The sequence below is a fragment of the Melanotaenia boesemani genome, chromosome 14, assembly GCF_017639745.1.
Source record: "Melanotaenia boesemani isolate fMelBoe1 chromosome 14, fMelBoe1.pri, whole genome shotgun sequence".
NCBI classification, from domain to species: domain Eukaryota; kingdom Metazoa; phylum Chordata; class Actinopteri; order Atheriniformes; family Melanotaeniidae; genus Melanotaenia; species Melanotaenia boesemani.
In genome coordinates this window covers 10813817-10835523 of record NC_055695.1, presented here as the reverse complement: position 1 = coordinate 10835523, position 21707 = coordinate 10813817, and the positions used below count along the sequence as shown (strand labels likewise).

General features: G+C 37.4%; 2 protein-coding genes across 2 annotated transcripts in view; one reads left to right on the top strand and one right to left on the bottom strand.

Moving 5' to 3' along the window:
* Window positions 1-2490: 2490 nt before the first annotated feature.
* On the bottom strand, window positions 2491-15335 carry lurap1 (leucine rich adaptor protein 1). The gene is made up of 2 exons (XM_042007337.1): window positions 14668-15335; window positions 2491-6440 (listed from the first exon to the last, which is right to left on the bottom strand). Exons 1-2 carry the CDS (start codon window positions 14878-14880, stop codon window positions 5547-5549), a joined length of 1107 nt encoding a protein of 368 aa, XP_041863271.1. The 5' UTR covers window positions 14881-15335; the 3' UTR covers window positions 2491-5546.
* Window positions 15336-19233: 3898 nt separating this feature from the next.
* LOC121653735 (cornifelin-like) overlaps window positions 19234-21707 on the top strand; it is a 28639-nt gene continuing 26165 nt past the window's right edge. Inside the window, exon 1 of the mRNA XM_042007396.1 lies at window positions 19234-19283. The gene's annotated coding sequence lies outside the window, so the exon portion shown is untranslated. The remainder of the gene's footprint in view (window positions 19284-21707) is intronic.

The window sequence follows — 21707 nt, the reverse complement described above, 5'->3', positions numbered from 1 at the left end:
TTCAGGTAAGGGATGCTCAAGAATGAAGCTCTATTTTTGATAGATAGAGGTGATGAGCACTTTGGACTAGCATGGATATAGCATGGACATCAGGGGATGTAATGTGGTTATGAGCTATAAAAAATGACATGTAAGATCATGTCAGAAATGTTCCATCTGCAACTCATGTAAATGCAAGAATGGGTTTATATTGATTTACTCAGAATGAGTTCAACACAGAGAAGCAGTGGAATATTGGTGTGCATGTTAACTTAGTATTTAAGGTGAATTTACTGTTATTGCATATTTAGAATTAGCAGTAAATACACAAGTCCCTCTTGTCATCCCTTCACCATATTAATACAGTGGTCTAGAGGAAGCCAAACACAAGTTCTTGAGAGGGCCTTGTTGTTTTTTTTTTTTTTGCTTTCTTGGTAGGGAATTTGTTAAGCTGATTGCAGTCTGAAGGTCACTAAATCCTGCACACCTGACCTCTAGCTGCTAGTCTCTCCTTGTGTTGCACAAAGTCAGCATGCCTTATTTTCATGAATGAATGCATGAATGAATGAATGAATGAATGAATGAATGAATGAATGAATGAATGAATGAATGAAAAGAAAAGTATTTTTGATTAATCCCTGGAGGGACATAATATTATTAATTATAATAATTTACCCACAAACACATAATTCTAAGATTATTAGTTACCGGATGTCTGATTTCAGCTCGCCTGCCGTCATCCACAGTGCACTGCTCTGCTGCTATTGGCACTGTTGTAAACATAGTTATATGCTGTCCAAGTGCTGGTGCCTGCACAGCCCTATCGTCATGGCAACCTCGTTCATGTGGATATCCACTCATCTACGTAATCATGCTATTTATCTTGTGCCCAGAATAGCCTGAGGGTGTAGGTATCTGAAGCACAGGCAAATGCATCATGCACTGGACATCTCATAAACCCTGGACATCAAGCGGATACAGCTGATGCATTTCAGGGAACTTGTGAGCCCTGTTGTGTTTGCATTCATACCCTCGAAAAATACAGAAAGAGCAGACCCGTATATCAGCTTTGCTGATATAAGTGGAGGCTTTAGAAATATATCTATTGTTTTTCCATGGGAATGCCAAATATGCCCCTACCAAAAACATTCACAGCACAAGCAGCTCCTCCTGGCACCTAGACTGTCAGCACTCATTAAATCTCTGCCAAAGATTTGAGTTTAAACTATGTTCATATTCCAATTTTAAACTGGACTTGCTAGTAAAAACATATTAAATCATCATGGGCTCCAGGATATCTTCAGAAGGACACACTAGGCTGTTGTAATGAGTTTTACAGGCCTGTTCCCTGCACTGCTTTTTCCATATGTCTCAGCTCATTTGGGAAGAAATCCACAAAGTCGCAGAGCAGACAGGTTTTTGAGGATGTAATACTGCTTTACAACACAGGTTGGGAGTTCCAGTCTGTATTGAGGTTAAAATCTATATTGTACACAGATTTGGCAGAATATAATGTTTTTATTCACATTGAGAAAATAGTAGAAAGTCCTCCTATTTTTCCAAGATTTCGAAAGTTTAAGCTCGGTTTTCCTTGCTTGTCTCCAGTCACTGTTTCTGTGGTTCTACTTTTATGGAGCTGTCTGTAGTGAGAGGGCATTGTGCACACATGATGTGTTTGTTGGCACAAACTGAGCATTTCCATCAAATCACTATGGTGGTGAAAAGTAGGATGACAAGAAAAGCAGGAGGAGGAGAGAGGGAACACTTCACTGGCTCAAATGAATAGATGTTGAGTTTAACATCAAATTGCTGCTACAGAGACAAAAGGGGGAAACTCTTAAGAGAAGCACACAGAACACAAAAAGGAAATAGGCTGATTGTAGGTAACACCAAGTTCACAATGACAACCAGTAATTGTTCTACATTGATACAAGCAGTCTTGGTTTGTTTTTAATCAGCAATTGACTAAATTCTGCTGATTATTTACCAAAAACAGCTGAGCAACATCTCAAAAGTTACTTGTCAGAGCCTTTTAGTGACACTTAAAGGGGCTTTTAGAACACACTTAAATTATTATTTTGGGAAAAAAAAAGAAAAACTATATCTCTGCTAGTATATTCCCATGAGATCTTACTCTCCTGCTGCAGGCAAACCTCTGTTTCCTTCTCGGCAAGGGACAGAATAGCAGCACATTGACGTTGACCACTCAGCAGCTAACAGACACAAAGGAGTTTCACATACGCAAACATTTTGTGGTTTGTTACCCAGATAGAGGTTACTCTGTTTCTTTTCAAATGTCCACTTCATTTCTTCATTCCATGAAAATATAGATTAAAAAGAAACACTAGTTAAAAGTTAGCCAACATTGCAGTTTCAAAATTAGGATATGGGCAGTGCACAGTGGCAGTGTTGTAATAACTTAAGGTTAACATATTGCTCACATTTTAGTCACTCAAAGTTAGGGATATTCAACTTTTGGGTGAAATTTGCAGAAAATGTAAAGGTTGAGGGTACACTGATATTTTATCATGAATGTAGGACATTTCAGTAGAATTGTGTGATGATAATTCCTTCATCACAAATAATTTACTGAAACAAAACCTAACAACAGTGATGGGTATACCTCAAGATAAAATGTCAATAAACTTGTCTTCAGCATCCTTTTGGTATAATGATGTCTAAATGTGAACAGTATGATGAAGAGGACTGTTAAGATACAAGGTACAGGAACCAGAACATTTAGTGGTCAGTCCATGGTTCATAAACTTGTTGTGTTTGTTTTTTGTTGTTTATCATCTTGTTAAGAGAACAGCTTGTTATGAAATGCAACCTTAAACATTAAAAAGTTGATTGTGGATTTAAAAGTTGAGAGAAGGTCAAAGTTTACCAAAGTTCACCTGTAAAAGTTATTATGGATTTTAGATTCACTTTGACATTGTACAAAATGTCAAATATCCTCAATGTTTTGTAGACATTAGGAAGGAAAGAAACCATTTCAGAGGGCTGACGTCTGCCGAAAAAAGGCAGCAGAATGTAAACACAATTAGCGCATGCACCTTACGCATATGCTAATGAGCATATTAGCATAACATGCTCATTAGCATATGACATAATCTATCAACAGTTTTGTATCCCAACAACTCCCCCGACATTTTATGACTGTGAACAAATTTCCTAAACTTCTGAAGGCTAATTTTGTTGGGAAGACTGTAGCTTTCACTTTAGATTTTTGCAGATTTTTGGTACCATTTAGCTACAGCATATTTAAGACTCTTTTACATACTTCCTGAAGCATAGCTAGCTAATAACCTAACATAAGTTGTAATGAATTAAATATGCCAGTGATAAGTCTCTTTAAAAGTTGACAACAAGGAAAATGAGAAGCTGCAGGTAGTTCCTAGTTACCTCTGTTTGAATCCACAGAATTGTCATATCTGAGTAACTGTTGTCCCTTACTTAACTGCATGTCTACATACAAACACAAACACAAAAACTCCCCACTGTTGCAACAAGTTGGGTGGCTCAATAAAAAAAATTATTGTTTAAAGTGAGAAAGGTGAAACTTTAGGTTTCCAGTGAACCACAACTGACTCTACCTGACTAAAACATAAGCTAGCAAAACTTTTATTTTGGTAGAAATGTTAGGACTAACACAAAAGAAATTTGGCTGAGTAACATCTTATTAAAAGTTTATGAGAAGCTTGATGATAACCTAAACAGTATGCACAGATAATGTAAAATATTCCCCTCTATTTAATAGATGTGGTTTGCTTCCCTTTCACCATTAACATGAATAGCTGCAGACTGGCAGGAGAATTAGTAACATTATGATGAATGAGCCAAACACCATTTAAAAACCACTGGGACTCGTCTATTCTTATCCGGCTCTGATAGGCCAGCTGTGCTCATCGGGATGATAGAATGCATGAATCTGTCTTTCTAATTCACACACACATAGACACACACTATTTCCCCACTAGTCATGTTTCCATCTATTGAGGAACAGACATTATTATTAGATTTTATTTGCTAAAAGAGGCTGCTTATGTGAGCCAGTATCCAGACTTTGAAAAATATTGCTTTTCTTGTCAAGTGTTTGGTCATGCAACATCCATTCAACCTGCATAAAACATTTACCAGCTGACACTCAGGAGCCCACAGGTTGTTGGTCTAAGTCAGTTGTACACACAAGCTGAGGCTGAGGAACAAAACTTAGTGAAAATATTCAGATTATCATAACAGTGCAGTAATTTGAGGGAACAAACTGACTTTTGTTGTTAAGGTTTACACAATAATCAGGCACAACTGCATTAAATAAAACTAACACAGGTCACCATAACAGATAAAAACAAAAGAAAAAAAATGTAGCCATTTTCTGCATTTGCATACAACTAGTCACAACTATTGCCAGATGCACAGAGTAGTTATTCATTAATTCAGTGAATATACAGTATTGCAGAAGGCTGCACTGACATTTAACACCACAAAGACACAAAGGCTTATAGTGGTATATTATTTTTATGTTAAACCTTTACTATCCTCAGTGCTTTGTCATCTATATCATTAACAGAATCGAATGTTGATGAGGGGATAACACACAGTCACAAATTTCAGTGTTTAATACTTGTATTTTTTTGTTTATATTTCATCATTAAGTAGATCTGTCTAACCACTGGGGGTTCAGGTTTACGTCACATAAGTAAGTATACAATTAATTTTTAAGGACTTAAATTAGAGAAGGAGAGTTTGGTTGTGTACTATTGCTATTATCCTAAATATAGTAAATTTGGCTTTATCACTCATTTCTGAACCAAGGGTCAGGACCTTTTCAAATCATCCTGAGACGAATCTGAAGAGTAATAACAGAAATTCTGCTCTGATAATCGTTCAAATGAAACAACACATGAAATAATTTTCTTATTTTAACTGCCTAGAACTTTCCCCCTCAGGGTTAATAATAATTTGATTTAAGGGATAAAACTTTTTAAATAAGGCTTTGAACCACTTTTATAGAGGGTCCACAAAATGCAGAATAGTCTGTAAAAGGTAACTGATCATAAGTAGATCCTAAAGCAGAAAAAGTAAAAAAGGGGGTCACACTTCAAGTCCATTCAATAGTTCATTTTAAGTTTAAACATCAGTCTATTTGAATCATCTTCAGTTCTCTGAGAGATCAGGTCACTTTAATTCCAAAGGAAATTTAAATTAAACATGAAATAAACTAAAATTAGGCCATGCCAAATGGACCCTGAGAAAAACTGACAGGATTTTAAAATGGATTTTCTTTCATTTGTGTGAGGCAACACTGTTTTACTGAAAATGGACAAAATCCGGTCATGTGCATCCATCGTAATATTGACATCAATGCTTTTTGGAGATTTAGTGTAGTTCCAAGAGGGAATACAGGTAAACATGTCTATCAAACACAATGTCTTTCTCTGAGGAAAGTCCCAAAATGTGCATTTTACACACCAGTTCACCCTTTTCCCTGGGAACTTTCAATGATCTGGTCTTTGATGTTGCAGAAGTAGCATTAGTGCCTATCAACTGCTCTGTGATTATCTTCCTTACAAAAATGTAACATCCTCTTGTGACTGCACCCAGCGCCAGTGAGCATCATACTCCAGATGCATTTTGCCGTTCATTTTGCATGAATCCAAGTCAATCTTTCCATTCTTATAAGGTTTGGGCTTGGGGCTCTGGCTGGTTCCGAGTTTTTCGCTAAGACCTGGGTGTGTTGGACTGCCTTTTTGTGTTATTGGTTTTTCCAAAATGCCATTAGCTTTAATAGCTTGCTTTTCAGTATTGTTCTTAAAAATTGGGCTTCCCTTATCTGTATCTGCAGGCTTGGTCCAGACCGGAGTGTCTTGCTTAAGCCTCTCTGCTTTGGCTTTAGGAGAACTGGAAGAAACTGCTGTTTTGACAGTTCCAGTTCCACTCATAGCAGACCCAAAAAGAGCAGGGCTAACTGTAATACCAGACCCACTTCTCACCTCTTTTCCATGCCCACTGTCATTTATCACAGACAGAATCCCACTCCCAGCCCCACTACTTGATCGAATCCCCACTCCAGGTCCTGTTCCAGCCACTGTCACTGTGGCCCCGGACCCTCCTGTTGTGCGACCTCCAGCAGCAGCTTCTGAAGCCAGTGGTGTGGTGGAGCAGATGACAGACTCTGAGCTGGAAGGGCAGTACTCATCCATGTCATCTGCCAGGGTGTCAAGGTAGCTGCCAATGGAGATGTTATCCAGTTTGTCATTAGTTGGGTCCTGCAGGCTGCTCCAAGAACCTCTCCAAGAGGTGTCTGGGCCCTCGCCCATGCTGTACTGGCTGCTGGTCAGGCTGCTGCAGCGGCTGGTGAGCGTGCTGCGCTCCTCCATTAGCCATTTCACTGCCTCAATGCCCTCATGAACAGCCAGCAGCTGATGCAGAATTTTTACATCCACTGAACGCAAGTGATCCTGTGAACACAAAAAAGAGGGAAAATCAGAAGTTACTGGACAGGTTAATAACTAGAAACCTGTTTGGCATGAGGTAAGAGTGGTAACCACACCTCTATGCAGCGCAAAGTACACGAGAACTTAATGATTGTATCTGGGGATTAACCAGACAGTGATTTATTGATACAGTCAGCTTTAGCTAGAGAAATGTATGCAAATACCATAAAACTGCTATTAAACATTCGCAGATTACCTTAATTGGAAATAAGCTTAAAAAAAAAAAAAAAACGACATTGGCCGGTGGACTCTATAACACTAAAAATGGGCATCAAAGCAAAGGTGGAGAATAAACAGGCTCGCAGATGGCAATAAACTGGCTCTTCAGACTGATGAAAACTAGACACAGTGGAAAGTATGACCCATTAATGGCTTTAAACTGCTTTTTAAAGTCTCTGAAGATGGTAAAAACTGCAGCAAAGTTTGTTTATTCATGACTACATTTGGTTGACAAAAAAAGTAATATTCACAGCAGAAATAACAGCTCTTGAAATCCTCTAATGTGATGTGTGGGAGGGAGGGTGAAAACCATTAATGAAAGAAAGAAAAAGGGAAAAGACTGTGTGGTCATGGAAAATTCCTCTCCTGAATACATTTGCAGACGTCTGCTGCAGAGTGCCGACCAAAAGGTGATATATGGCACCGACATTCAAAGTTCAACCTGATGATATAAGCTTGTCATTGCAGTTAACTGCTCTGAAGGCCTTCATTTATTAGCATTCCTCGCTTTCCTCCATTCATTCATTTGATCTAACTTGCCCAGGACTTCTGTCACTTCTTTCTCACGATAACCGTAGCTTAGTTTTCTAAACTAAATCTTTACTCAAGTAAAAGTAGTGATCTCACACAAAACAATTACTCTGCAAGTCTGCATTCAAAATCATAAAGTCTTTTTAATTAGAAACATTTCTAAACATAATTGTAACTGCAGCTGTCAGACTTGGAGGATCACTCCTGCAAGTCAACATAAAGAAGCAAAATCTCCACAGTAGTCCAGAACAGATCTTTGTCTATTGTTGTCAGTGGCTACTTCTCTCTCAGCTGCTAGATGTCACTGAATCACACACTCTTTCATGAAGTGATTATCTTTGCTCTCTGACCTGATGACATTTTTGTGTACTGCTACTATTTTCCTCCAGACACAGAAAACATAGCATTGAAATATGTGCAAAAGTAAGCATCATCTATAAAGTTGGTACTGTAGTTTGCCTTTGTCATCATTGAGTCCAGCACCATTGGCTGCATGAAGAAATTATTTTGGAAAATTTAGTCTGGTTTGGGTTTCCCTCACCTTTCTCAGCTGTGGCTAAACAAGCCACGCAGTTGGAAGCTGATAGAGATCAGTGGTTTCCAAACAGGGTGTTAAAATAAGAAAGTTGAGTTGAATTATTTTCCGACTTTCCTTTGGTTCATGCCTCCATGTGACTCAGATTAAAGAAAAAGAGAGAGAGAAAAAAAATGCAATTAAGAAGGAAAAATCCCCATTTGGTTTGTCAGTTGTTCCACAATTTATGACCACAAGGGGCACAGTGGCACACATCAGCTTTGAAAGAGTGTCAAGTTTTCACCATCAAGCATTTTATCACTATTTGAGAAATGAGCATTGGTCAGTGTGGTGTGAATATGATAATGCAAGAGTAACACTAAAATATACCTGCAGACACAGCTCTAACAACAGGAGGAAGGTTAATGAAAATCAAGTAAAAGCACCTGTTGGACTAGAAGTAAATTTGCCTATCCATACATCTGTACTGCCAATGAAACACATATCAAACTGTATGATCACATAAAGAATTACCACAAAACATTGCCACGGCTTTCTGCCAGAAGACTGCATGCGTGGCTCAAAACCAGCTGTCGTTCTGGCTCACAGACATTTGGGGTGGGGCTCAGAGTTGAGGTTTTGGCTGGTGGTGACTGGGTGTGTAATGAGGGCAGCCATAAAAGTAACTCTGTGCCTGTCAGCGCTGAGGTGGCACAATGTTAATGAAGCTCTGCTCCACCAGTCTGTGAAAACTCCACTGCTGAACTGACTGGTGCCTACGTGAGCGTATAGATCAACTAAATCCATGATGCTGGCACACCTCAGAATTTAAATGAGGTATGACAGATCTGAAGGCTGCTTAGGATGGAACTACTTGCTTGTTGCAAACTTAATCCAATCTCCAAGAAAATGTTGTTGAGAAATTAAAATGGAGCAGGAATGTGGGCAGATTAGAGTCTTATGTCATTTGAAATTTGTTTACCTTTAAGTTTTCTTGTATGAATTAATTGTAAAAACATGCCAAATCATTTTTATAAGCCTCTTTGTGTCAAAAATAAAATCCATCCTGTTTTCAGTCATGTCAACTTTGTCTTGCATAGTATTCCTGAAGGCATTTTATTAATCTTCATCAATTTTCATTACTTTAATGCTCATTTAATTATGCAATTAATTGTGCAATGACATTATCATTATATTTAAAAAAAGATCATTGTCCACAGAAAAAGGCTAAACTGGGATTTTCATGATGGGAGACATGATGGGAGCTGAACTTAGGGTCCAGGACTACAGTCTATAGGACAGAAACATTGTTAATAATCTTTTCTCATTTTAGGAGAGGTCAGTACTCAGCCAAACTGATTTTAGCTCCTCAGTTCAGACATGAAGCATCATCTAGTAGAATCATAGGAGACTGAAAAATTACTTTACTTGTCACTTACAATATGTCTGTGATTGTAATTTTAAAAGAAGAAAAAAAGCCTTCAAAATGATAATTATTTAAAATTTTTCTGCTGATAAGAAAATGGTACCTCTTACGAAAGACACTTGCCAAATCATTTGGTTTATCAATCAGGCAAATAAACTCACCCTAAATAAATAAATAAATAACCTTCTAAAGGGCAGTCAATCAAGATAATCAGGACAATAAAGTTAATGCAAGCCACACACCACCGAAAGACGTTCGCACAGCTACATCAAGGCCAGCAGAGATGCAGAGAGCAGTAACAATATTATAGCAGCGCTGATAAAACAGTCAGCTGAAGCGTGATCTGTGACGCAGACTCTCCCATATGGCATTACCAGCCTCCCAATGTCATACAGTTTCTGAACAGATTGCTGAATCACTGCCAGCTGGGACATTAGTTATCTCATACACCAGCAATATAAACACACACTCTTTCTCCCGTAACCCCCAGTGTCTGTCTGCTGTTTCACCTTCCCAGTCTAACTCAGGTCGTCAGCAGGTGTCCTTGAGGAGTCACTCCAGTCTCAATTGGACCCTCAGCAGACCATCTTTCTCCACTTACCCCTGAATCTTGTGCAAAATATCCACATATGCATCTTCACTACCTTTTTGCTATGTTGCATTAAAAGTTCATTTTTAAAGTGTTTATTAAAAGCCCTTGAGGGAAGCAGAAAAAATGCAATAATCAAAGCCAGTCAGTGAATAGAAACTGTCATTGTTCAGTGTAGTCACCCAAAGAAGCCACTTTCTTATTCTGGCTAACAGAACAAGCAGCTAATTGATTCAGACTCTTTTCATTTGGCCACAGATGCTGAACTTGGAGCTTGCCAAGATAGATTCTTTATGGATTGTGATCTTGCACATTTTGAAAAAAAATCCAACTCCATTGCAAGATAGCTGAAAAAGATGACCAATCACTGCTATCCAACTTTTATTTATTTATTTATTTATATAAAGCTATGCAAACATTTAAGTGACAGCACACTATCACTGAAGAAAAACAAGAAACCAGGATATGTTTTCCCTCATGGCTCAGTCATTTCAGGCCTAGCTATAGCTGCAAATAGCAGGACAAAACAAAAGGGCTGTGAGCGTGATGGAAGAATAAAAGAGCTGCAGGTCTTTTGGCAATGACTTTAAATGACAAAACTGTACCCTGACTGTGACATCTGTGAAACGACAAGCAGACAGAGAGGACAGAATGGGATCATACAGACTTGATTTTGACAGGGGAAAGCTACAGAGAACAAAAAAGGACACATAGACAAAAGCAGACACACCTCGAGAGAAACACATGATTTGTCCTCCAGCTTAAGATGCAGTTCCTGATCATAAATAAAATATACTTGGCTGCCTATAAAGGTTTGTGTGTGTATATGTGGGGTGGTTTGACTGATTGTCAGTCTTCTGTCATGGAGGAGTTTCCCAATCAAGCTAATCTGTTCAGATCACTGGAGAGCATGCCTTTAATTAGACAGCTTGATAATAAAACTACACAAATGGGAGCACAAAAAAATCATCTGCAAAATCACTGGTTGTTGAGATTTTGCGATAAGCAGTAGAGATTCTTGCTCATTATGTGAAACCAAAATGTGTCCATTATCAGTTACGTAATAATAATCAACTTAAGGGTTTTATCCAAGAGTTTAGATGACTCTCTTCTGTTTCCTGCTGCATAAGCAGCAAGTTCAGATGTTTTTAGATGTTTTATTTAGGAAGTACACTTGTTTCTAGTCAAGCATATGTAAGGCACGTAGCAAAAAAGCAGAAAGAATTTTAATAGTGGTAGTGAAACCCTGACAACATAGCACAAAAGCTTTATCTTATAATCTTAGAGCCACACATAAGCTGCTTTGTTTACAAAGTAACAGATAAGGAAGAAACAAAAAGATTCACAAAACACAAATACACAGAAAAAGATGATATTTTTCATAACACTCTGCCTCTTAATGTGGATCTAATGGGCTTATCACAGCATGGTGCAAAGTCTTAAACACATGCACACACACATCTACTGACTTTGCTAGACTGTGAGCAAAACTGTGTGTACACGTGAGCTTTTCCATTTAGTATCACTGCAGACACTCGGCACATGCATTGCTGTACATCTTACTAAGCAGATTTGTGATGAAAGTGCAATGCTCACGTCTCTTCTTTTGCACTCTCATTACAACACACTACTCTCCCAATGAATGAAACAACCAAGCACTCAAACGAGCCTGGATCTGTGCTTCAAGTTTCACTTCCTGCATTAGGAAAAGGCTCTTCATCCCAATCACTCCTCTCTGTCATCGTACCATCCCAGCAGAGCTGAATGATAACTACCCCTACTAACAAATCTCATTTGTTGAGACGATTGGCAGAAACAGCCACTTTTAAATGCTTACTTTAAAAAAAATCTCTATAATCAGTTCAAGCAACAAATTCAAGCTGTTGCAACTTAATCAAAATCCAATTGCATTAACTTCTTTTTATTGATTTGTTTTTAGTGGGGCTTGCTTTAGATGACCAAAATTTACATTTAACTGCTACCCTCTCACTGCTGTACAAAGCTCAGCTGCTGTCCCTGTGCAACAATTTGCTTCTTTTAATAGGAGATGGTTCTACTTGTTTGGTGCACCTGGTTGCTTTCCAGGTAAGATATTAAACAGCTGTCATGACAACTGATTAAAAAAGGCCAATATGATGATTTATATCCTGTCTAAGTCTTAGATAAAAAGCTAAAAAGCATTAAAGCATAGATATAAACTTAAAAGCCATCTTTCTAAAAAAATTAAAAATGACAGTGGTTGGTGAATCTTCGGAAGGTGTTTGTTTATAGCAACTAAAAGCAATACAGTGTTTCTTCCTTGGGAGTTTACAGTCTTACGTTCCTCCACCACTATGAACTTGTCTTACAGTCCTGGAGTAATATAAGCTTCTATTTCCTATGTGACCAAACTTATAATGTGTTTTGGATGTTTTACTGTAACCAATGTGTTTTGGAGCATCTTTCTCAAAGAACAGCTTGCTTTGTTTGGGAGTTCGGATGTGTTGCTGCATGTGCTCTATGTCACAACCACAGACTGGGTGCACGCCTGCACATACCACAGGAATGTATTACATACATGAACACAGAGCGGACAAAACAACTGCAGAGTGATGCAGGTCTTCACTGCATGGAGAAAGATGGGGTAGCGTAAACAAGACAATGAGATATAATTGTTTTACGAGACAAATCAGCTGCTGGTCAGTGGAAATAATCTCCTATGAAAACAATGGACAACCTTGCCCTTGGCAAGAAGAAAGAATATGACAATTATTCAATGTGTGCAAAACAATAGCAGTCATAATGTGTATACTACCAAAGCTGAGGTGTGTCTACAGAAGAGATAAGGTGTTAAAAATAACAAGTTTATAAAGAGAGTAGTGTGAGCAGAGTGCTAACCATCTGATGATAGAAACTAAGTGAATTCATTACAAGACAGCAGGCCTTTGGTAGTCAATTCATTTTTTGCAACATTCAGTAGTTTTCATGGTGTGGAGGAGTTTGAATTAATGTGGATACAATAAGCCTTCACATTAGTCAAGACAATTAAAACAAAATTAACACTAACATTGTTAATGTAGATAGGGCCTATATTTATGTTTATATATTATGCATCCTCTCATTGATATGAGAATATAATTGCATGTGAGGGTAAAAAATGACATCCATGTTTCTGATGATTACCTTGTAAAAAGAATATATTTTAGTCCTGACCACTTCTAACCAAGTATTTTTTTAACCCATTCAAGGGATGTTTCTGCCTTTTCATTGTAGTTTCACTGTAACCATGGCAACCATGACTAGGATGCACTTTAGTGTAAACCATGACTGTTTTCTAACTATACTGTAGTAAACCCAGCCAGGAAATGGGAAAAGGGTTTGGAGAAGTGTTGTTGTGTTACTAACAGAACATATGTCAGTCTCCATCTAAAGTCTCACTGGCTCATGGCTGAAAGCAGAGTGTTTACTGCGCCATGCACCCACCCCTCTTTCCTCCTTATCTGGACTTTGTGTTCCTGTTGAACCTGACAATGATGTTTGCTCTAGTGTGGAAATGCTTGTATGAGACTTATTTCCCTCATGCTTCTTGTAGGGGTGATAAAGAGTCTTTAAACCTTGCAGGGCTATTAGATCCAAGGTCTCAGGTTAGCTAGTCCAGACCAGAGTCTAGACTAAACAAGGAGAAGAAGCAGGATTTAGCTGTTATGCTGCAAACATGTGGAACAAACTGTACGTGGAGACTTAACTTTCACTAAATATGGACACTTTTAAATCCAGGTTAAAAACATTTCTTTTTTCATGCACCAGTCTGCACAGAATCGTATAACTTAACAAGACTGTTGCTTGCTTTAAATTGTTTTAATTTTATTTTACATAATTTTATGATTTGCACACCCTTTTAATTACATCTTAATATCATTTGTTTCTCTTTATATTCTTTTATGTTCCTTTTCACAGTTTCTCTGCATCCCACTATAATGCTTTTATTGTGCTATGTTAAGCACTTTGAATTGTCTTGTACATGAAATGTGCTATACAAATAAACCTGGCTTGTCTTAATGGCCAATGTAATCTCATTAGCAAAGACACTTCAGGCAATAGTCATGTGTGATTTAAAACTATTTAAGCTTCTGCTGTATCTTTCTATATTGTTAAAAAATCAGGCAAAATCATTAGTGTTAGAGTGAAAGTACGGGGCAGAGTATCATATTCTCAGTGTAAATAGTGAAATACTATGCAAAACTGTAAGAAGGTATACAAATGCAACATGCAACGTGACTTGCTGTGCAATAACTAAGGTTTTAATGAGAACAGGTTGCAGTGGTTCCTTAAGAACTGCAGCTAATTTGTTGAAAAATAAAAGAAAGCTGTTTAAAAGGGGCATAAAGGAAGGATTCAGTGAGTTTCTTTTAAAAACAGAGAACTCAGTAGTCATCCACTCTCCACTGTCAGCAGACGTTAGGTGGAGCTTCATGGTTTGATACACACTGAATGTTAAGATAGTAAATGGCTTTCAGTGAGGTCATCAGAAAAATTAACTCTATTTCTACTTTATGTAAAAGTTAATTATCCGTTAATTATCAGTGATTCAAAAATAATTATCGCCCCAAGACATGAGAAAATCAGAATTTAATGTTTGTAAATCTAGAGAAAAAAAAAGTCATTCTGGTAGCATAGATTGTTTTCCTCTGAGCTTGTGATGTACTAATGTATGGTTTTCATTATACTTGAGAAATGATAAACTCTGCTGACACTGGTTTAAATATTTACAACACTGTCCAGTGGAGCAGAGCTGGATCAAATTCTCAGCCTCCATTAAGCTGCATCACTGTGACAGCTCTATACGCTGACTTCAGTGACACAAACAAGTCGGATTCACATCCAGCAGTTTGTGGACGCACGCGCACAGACGCACACCGTTCTGCACTCTTACCATCTCCATCTTCAGTTTCCTAATCTTGTCATCCAAACTCTTCCTTCCCGTATCCTTACTGGTGTCGTGAGGGATTGTCAGTTTTGCTTCTCCCCGGAGAGAAGACGCCTCTTCCCGCATCCACCTGAGCAAACCCTCGGGGGTCTTCCGGCCAATTTTCACCTCTAAATCTTTCAGATCGGGGATCGTCTCGTTAGCAATGCTTTCATCCATCGCTGTCGCGTGTTATAACGGAAAAGGTCCGCAGTGGGAAGCTTACGTCTTTCTGTTCTGTTTGAGACTGTTGACTGTGAAGCTACGAGGGTCGCTTCCTTTAGGATTGAATGGCATCCTATGCGACTCCCGCTGAGTTGGACTGCGCCAGGAGAGAAAAAACAGTTTGACAGGAAAAACACAACAGTGTGTAGATATCCCAGCAGATCGATGCCTCTTCGATTAGTATTCTAGCTCTGTCATCATCTTAACTGAAACTGATATATGTATAGATTAATGAAAGCAGAAAAAACTAAATCCACTTTGTTGATTATTTCCTGTGACTTGATGACTGGCTCCTCTACATCGGTTTGATTGTCACGGTGCAGTGTTCTGTCTGAGTTCTGCAGCTCGGTGAGGATGATGTGTTTGTAGGAGATCCCTATGCTGAAGCACACTGCGCAGATTCCACCTGCATGATGACAGCGACCAGCAGAAACCGCAGAGTGGGAGAGGAGACCCAGGACCGTCAAAGCCCCCACAATAATACACGTCAGCTTCCGGATCAACTTTCAAAGTACCATCCATTAGAAGTGAAAGACGGAATTACAATGAAAGTAGACCGTATGGCCTTTATTAAGATTTTAAGTGAGCGTGTAAATTATCTGGGAAATGAAACATTTGTAAAGATTAATAACAGATCAGCCTACTTGTTGCAGAAATACAGCTCCTGTGACGATTTTTATCTGAATTAGAAACATTAATAGACGTTTAGCATTGGTCATTTACAAATAAGTAAATATGACTTGATTCCATCCATCCATCCATCCATCCTCATCCAAAAACACACATTTGAGGTGTTCTTCGCCCAGAATGGAAAAGCCATCCCTACAGCATGTTCTGTTCTCCGCATCGATGGAGCCAGTTTGTGCCACTAAGCATTGACACGACCTGGCCCCCACTTTTGCCTGCCACCCACCTCAAATTTCCTTCTCACAGGTGGTGAACTGAGGTGGCATCCGAGGTCCACAGACTCAGTCACAGGTACTTGATGGCAAGTTCTCCTCTGGCCCCACTCCACAGGGGTGCTCCCTTCCCCCTTTTCCAGACAAGGTGACTCTGATGTTCCTCTATAAAAGTCTTTAATGGTACCCCTCCCTTGGGACCACCTTACCTTGAGAGACCCATAAAAGAACCTGCATAAGAACATAGTTCTAAGGGTCATGAAACCCTCTGATATTTTACAATGGTGATTCTGTAGAAGGATTATTCAATTTATAGAGAACATTTCATCACATGAAAGATAAACACAAATAATTTGGAGAACAGTTTTATTCAAAGACTTATCTCATGGTTCTACCAAAGCATCATGTTTGGAATTTAATGAGATAGAACCATTGAGACAGTTGAAAGTCAGTTTCTTCCACTGAACAAAAATTCATACAAAAATCCTGCAGATTTGGCAGAATGCAAAGTGGTGATTGGGCAGTGTGGATGTCCTGCCTGTAGTCCAGTTTAAATGTGAGCATAACTGACAAAATTCCTGCCCTCCTTTAGTGTATAATTTTCTATATACATTTAATCTAATTAATCTAACTACATTAAAAGAAATTATGACTTCTTCCATGAAGCAGTTTGCTTTAAAAAGATTTAAAATGTTCAGCTCCATATTTTCTAATCTGATAAGTAATAATCTGGGGCAGAAACAAATAACTTTATTGATCATCTAACTAGGTAAAGAGTAGGTTGTAAACCAAACTAGTTACTAATCTTCATTAATAACTGATTTGTTACACATTAGAGCCTAACAAAATTTAAAAGAAAAAAAGCTTGTAGGTATAAATACAAACACGTTGTTTTAGCTTGAGATGAAAAGCCAGACAGGAGGGAAATTCCTCATTTCTTCATCTGCATATGGTGTGAAACTACACAGAGTTTGTAGTTTAATCCACCCACATCAGCAATTAAACTGGTATGTTTCTACAAATATAGAGAATAAAGTTGTCTTATGCACATATACTGTACAGTAGTTTCAGGGTCAGGTTGAAGTTATACTTAAGTTTAGCTAAAGAAGCATTCTAGCTACAGTCAAAGTTGCGGTAAAAGCTCAGCTGAAAATTTTTAACTGAGAGGCTGCATGTTGAGTGTGGGATGAATGGGAATTCTAATAAAGCACAACAAATGTCTGTGTTATTTAAAACTATAACATTAATCTCAACACTCACACTCTGTCTCTACTCAACAGCTTTATCCCCTCATGCTCAGACACAGTCCAAGCAGACTTTTCCTTAGCAGGCCTGGACCTCCTCGTGTGGAACTGTTGCTAAAATTATACGTCAGGTTGGAGCTATGTGGTTATATGACCGGTGAACTGATTTACTGGCAATGTTTTGGAAAAAAAGGAGATTAAATGGTGCAGTCATTGGTGGAAGAAGACAAAAATGGTCAAAATCTATGAGTCAATGGTGAGTATGATTTTCCCCCTGACAATTTCTTCATGGCTTGGAAATAGAAACAAATCTATATCTGGATATTACTGTTCCTCCAAGCACTAACTAATAAAGATAAATAACATGAGTGCTGGAGCAGGAAAAAAGACTAATTTGAAACAGACATAAAACAGGTCATAAATATAAACAAATATTTTTTGGAAGAAATACTTTTTTCTGTGTACATTTGCTCAGCTGTTCCTCACTGAAAATGTTTCATTATTGCTGTTCATTGTATTGCCCTCACACACAGGACACTGGCAGGTGCAAACTGCTGTCAGGAAAGGCCTCTGTGGAGCTGAAGAGATGCTTTTACAGTGCAATTCACTCTGGCTGTCAGGGTGAAACTGACAGTGACTGTAAAAGGCCAGGAGTTTGAAATATAATCACTAATTCAATATACTAGTCCAAGTAAGAGCAATCAAAGGAGGATCTCCCTGTCATGGGGGATAAAATAACGATGGCAGAAGTCAAAAGAGGAAAAGGATAGGAACGAATTTATTCTTTCTGATTAAAAAGTGAAGCATAGCTTCTTCATTTTATGGTAAAACTACCCAATATATGCTACATAATATATATATATATATATATATATATATATATATATATATATATATATATATATATATATATATATATATATAAAACAAGTATGCATGAATTCGGTCAGGTGGAGCTACAAAATCCATATTATGCAACAGTTTCTGATGGCAAATGTATCCATCCAGGTGATTCAAAGGCAAGAGAACTATTCAAACAGCTGAAATGGCCAAAATGGTCATTTGTTCATACCGATATCTGAGTCCTCTAAACCAGTGGTTTTCAAACTGGGGGTTGGGACCTCCATGGGGGACACGAGATCATTTCAGGGGGTCGCCAGATCATTTAGAAAAATATTTAATCGACATTTATCAAACAAATTTCGAATTTATACCAAAGATGTCAAAATAATCCATTAATGAAGAGATAAATATTTGAAATTATTACCTTAATGTTTTGACACATTAACTCATATACAACATTAGTACCCATGTCATATTTAAAATCTGAATTTGACATTATCTGCGAAAGAAGCAGATTTTGGGCATGTAGGTACCTTGTCACAGTGGTAAACAACCAAAAACCACTTTATCCTCTTTATTTCTGACGATTCTGAGAGGTTTCCAGCCTTACATTTAGGGGGGGGGGGGGCTGCAAGATGACCCATTTGATACATCACACAATGTCGTATGGGGGTGGGGGTCGCGATCACCAAGGCATCTTATTTTGGGGGTCATGGCTCAAAAAGTTTGAAAACCACTGACAAACTGTTTCCATTGGGTTTCAGACAATAGTACTTAATTAGATATAAAAACTACTTAGTTAAAGTTGGAAACATAATAAAACTATTTAAAACACAACTATCACCTTCATGGACATTTTGCTGTTCACCTTACTCCCAAGTAAATTCACATGTAATGGCAACACTTTGCCATTTCCTGGTTGGATTTAGCCAATGAAATCACTTTCCTTAAGGGAGGACTCAAAACTATAAGTAACTATATCACTATAAGTAATAACGATAACTAAAAAAAAACATAAAAAGAACTGAAATACATTATCTCTTCTATGCCATCAATGTGTTAATGGATGCCATATTTACAATCCCCTGATGACAACATTCTAATTTCTTTGGGAATAATAAAGTATTTTTTATGTTATTCCGTTTAATTTCATATTCTTAAAAGGCAACTACGTAAATTTCAAGGATTTTCATGGGACGAGTACAGTCACAGTCACAGTCAAATCTGGCTCAGACAGTGGTTAATAGGTATGCAAGTTGCCTTTATATTTACATACACTTGCCCCAGGTGATCTTGTTTTTCAGTCACACCAAAATCAGCATTAGTATTTCGAGCACTGCTATCATTGGCTTGTGTATTCCTGCTTTTTCAGGTAGGCTTTCACAATTTATCCATACTTCTTAGTGGAAAATCCACCCAAAAGAGAATTTAATTCAGAATTGTTGCAAAGTTATAAATACAGAATGACTAAAATCTATAATAAATGCATATTTCTGTAATTCTACCTCAAGTATACTCACGTTTTTGTTACTAGGGATTGTTAGTTATAATATGAGGACTCATAGAAACATGTTCCTATAACCAGCAGAAAACATTCAGTAGTTTTCTTATTTTACAAGCTAAAGATGGACACTTCAGCGGCTGTCTAAATACCATTCTTGACAACAAATACACCCCATTTCTCAAAATATGACCTTAAAGCAGAAGTGTAGCAAATACATTTAAAACCTAAACTGTAGTAAACAACCAAACTTAGATCTACATTGATTCATTTGTCATGTTAACCTAAAAATAAAAGAACAAGGAAACAATACTTATTCTGTATGGTAGCTTGTTGGACTGAAAATCTAAAATTATTGATTTATGTCATGACACTTTCATTTTATCCTGGCTTTTATCTTTCATTACATGAAAACAATTACAAATATATATATAGGAATTCCTAATGTCTCTTTCTGCCAGTTTTAATAGGAAAACATTTGTATTTGTAGACTGGGTGCAGTCTTTCATGACTTTGTTGCTACACAATACTTGGAAGCCTGAAATATTCAACCACCTTCCTAATATGATTAAATGAAAATGATTCATATTTAAAACTTTCTTTTAAAAATTTGATCTTATACACTTAAACAGTGGGAATTCAGTGGTTCAAATATCATGACTTTCCTTTAAAACTCAGATGTTATATACATTATGAAGGATTCCACTGAATAATTTGGTGATATAAATCTTAAAAATAGAAAACAAAAAGTAGAAAATTACTGACAGTGCTGGCCTAAAACGCTTTTAGACTTTTATTTTTTGAATAAATAAAGTTGTGTATTCAGTTTGAATAAGTACAAACTTTAAATAAAATTTTCTTGAACAAACGAGTAAAAGAGTAAACATTGACTGTGATTGGTACCAGAAGTGACAACAAGTTGTTAATTCCACATTTGAGGGGAGTATCTGATGCTAACAGAGAACTGATTAGTGATCAGTCTGTCTCCCCCCAAACCTTTGTTTTGTTTGTTAGCTGGTGAAATCAAGAATTTGTCTCCTAAATTAGATCAAATGTAAGACAAATCTGTTAAAAGTCTCTATTTGGTTTTAAGGGTGAACAGTCACACAAGCATGGATCTGCAACAATTATGTTACCATGCAATCAGCCTGGTTTCCATGATGACCACCATGGCAACAGTTGCTGGATGAGAACATTTGAGATTTTTTATACACCCACATAGTGAGGCAGATTTGCAATATCCCCATTATGCAACACATTCTGATGGCACATTTTTCCATCCAGGTACTTCAGAGGCAGCAGTCCTATTCAAATCTAATTCAGACATTTGTATATGCGTTTGCATGTTGCCTTTACATTTGTGTGGGCTTGGCTCAAGTGATCTAGTTTATATACCAAAACCTCTTTTTCAGACATGCTGTGTTCATTTGTGTATATTTTGCTTACAGCAAGCTTCTAAATTGCCAATATCTAGCCAAAGTTAATCTAACTGAGATTTGAAACACAGATAAAAGAACAGATTTTCCTTCAGTCTTCATTTAAAACTTCCAGTGGTCTTTAGTTTTTTATCCCGTCGATGGCTTTAAACTGTTTTCACCACCAAGTTCTTGCTGTACCGGTTAATTATTTTCATTCAAAGCATACTTTTAAAATATATATTTCTAAAATTGTTGGAGCTTTCTGTCATTTCTCCCCACAAGTCAATGGTATTTATTGCCACCTGTGGTTTACATGTGAGGAGCCTTTTACCCATAAAGCTCTCCTTTGCAAAGCAAATTTGTTTGCCACAACACAGCAATCAGACCATCATTCTGCTTGCTGCGATACAGGACAAGTTAAAATAAATAAAAATACATGTGATCAATATGTTGGTTCAGTTGAAATGTGCTACTTGCTACTAGTTTACTTGTGGTTTTCATGAGCTTGCATTTGCTTAATAACCTTAATCAAATGCAAGTATGTGCTATATGTGAGTGGCCAGTTGCATAAAACGAAATTAAATTTGATATATATTTCATTAATCCCTTCAGGAAAGTCAGAAGGAGTCATAATATAAGATTTTAATATAATGTGGTCACCATTATATTTAACCTATATATTATATATTAACCTATATGTTATATATACATTTACAGTTTTTCCCCCAAGTTAATTGCTAGTGGAAGAGTTTGAATTTTTTTACAAAGAGCCCCTACCTACCAAAAACAAAAAAGTACTCATCATGTGCTTATCAGAAAGTATTGTGAGGTGTAAAGAGGAGCAGCAGTGAATGTTTGCTTCTGTTCAACTATTCCA

Coding starts and splice junctions, on each gene's coding strand:
- lurap1 (XM_042007337.1), bottom strand. CDS start 14,880: ATGGATGAAAGCATTGCTAACGAGACGATCCCCGATCTGAAAGATTTA. Junction 6,441..14,667: donor GGAAACTGAAGATGGAGATG/GTAAGAGTGCAG, acceptor TTGTGTTCACAG/GATCACTTGCGTTCAGTGGA.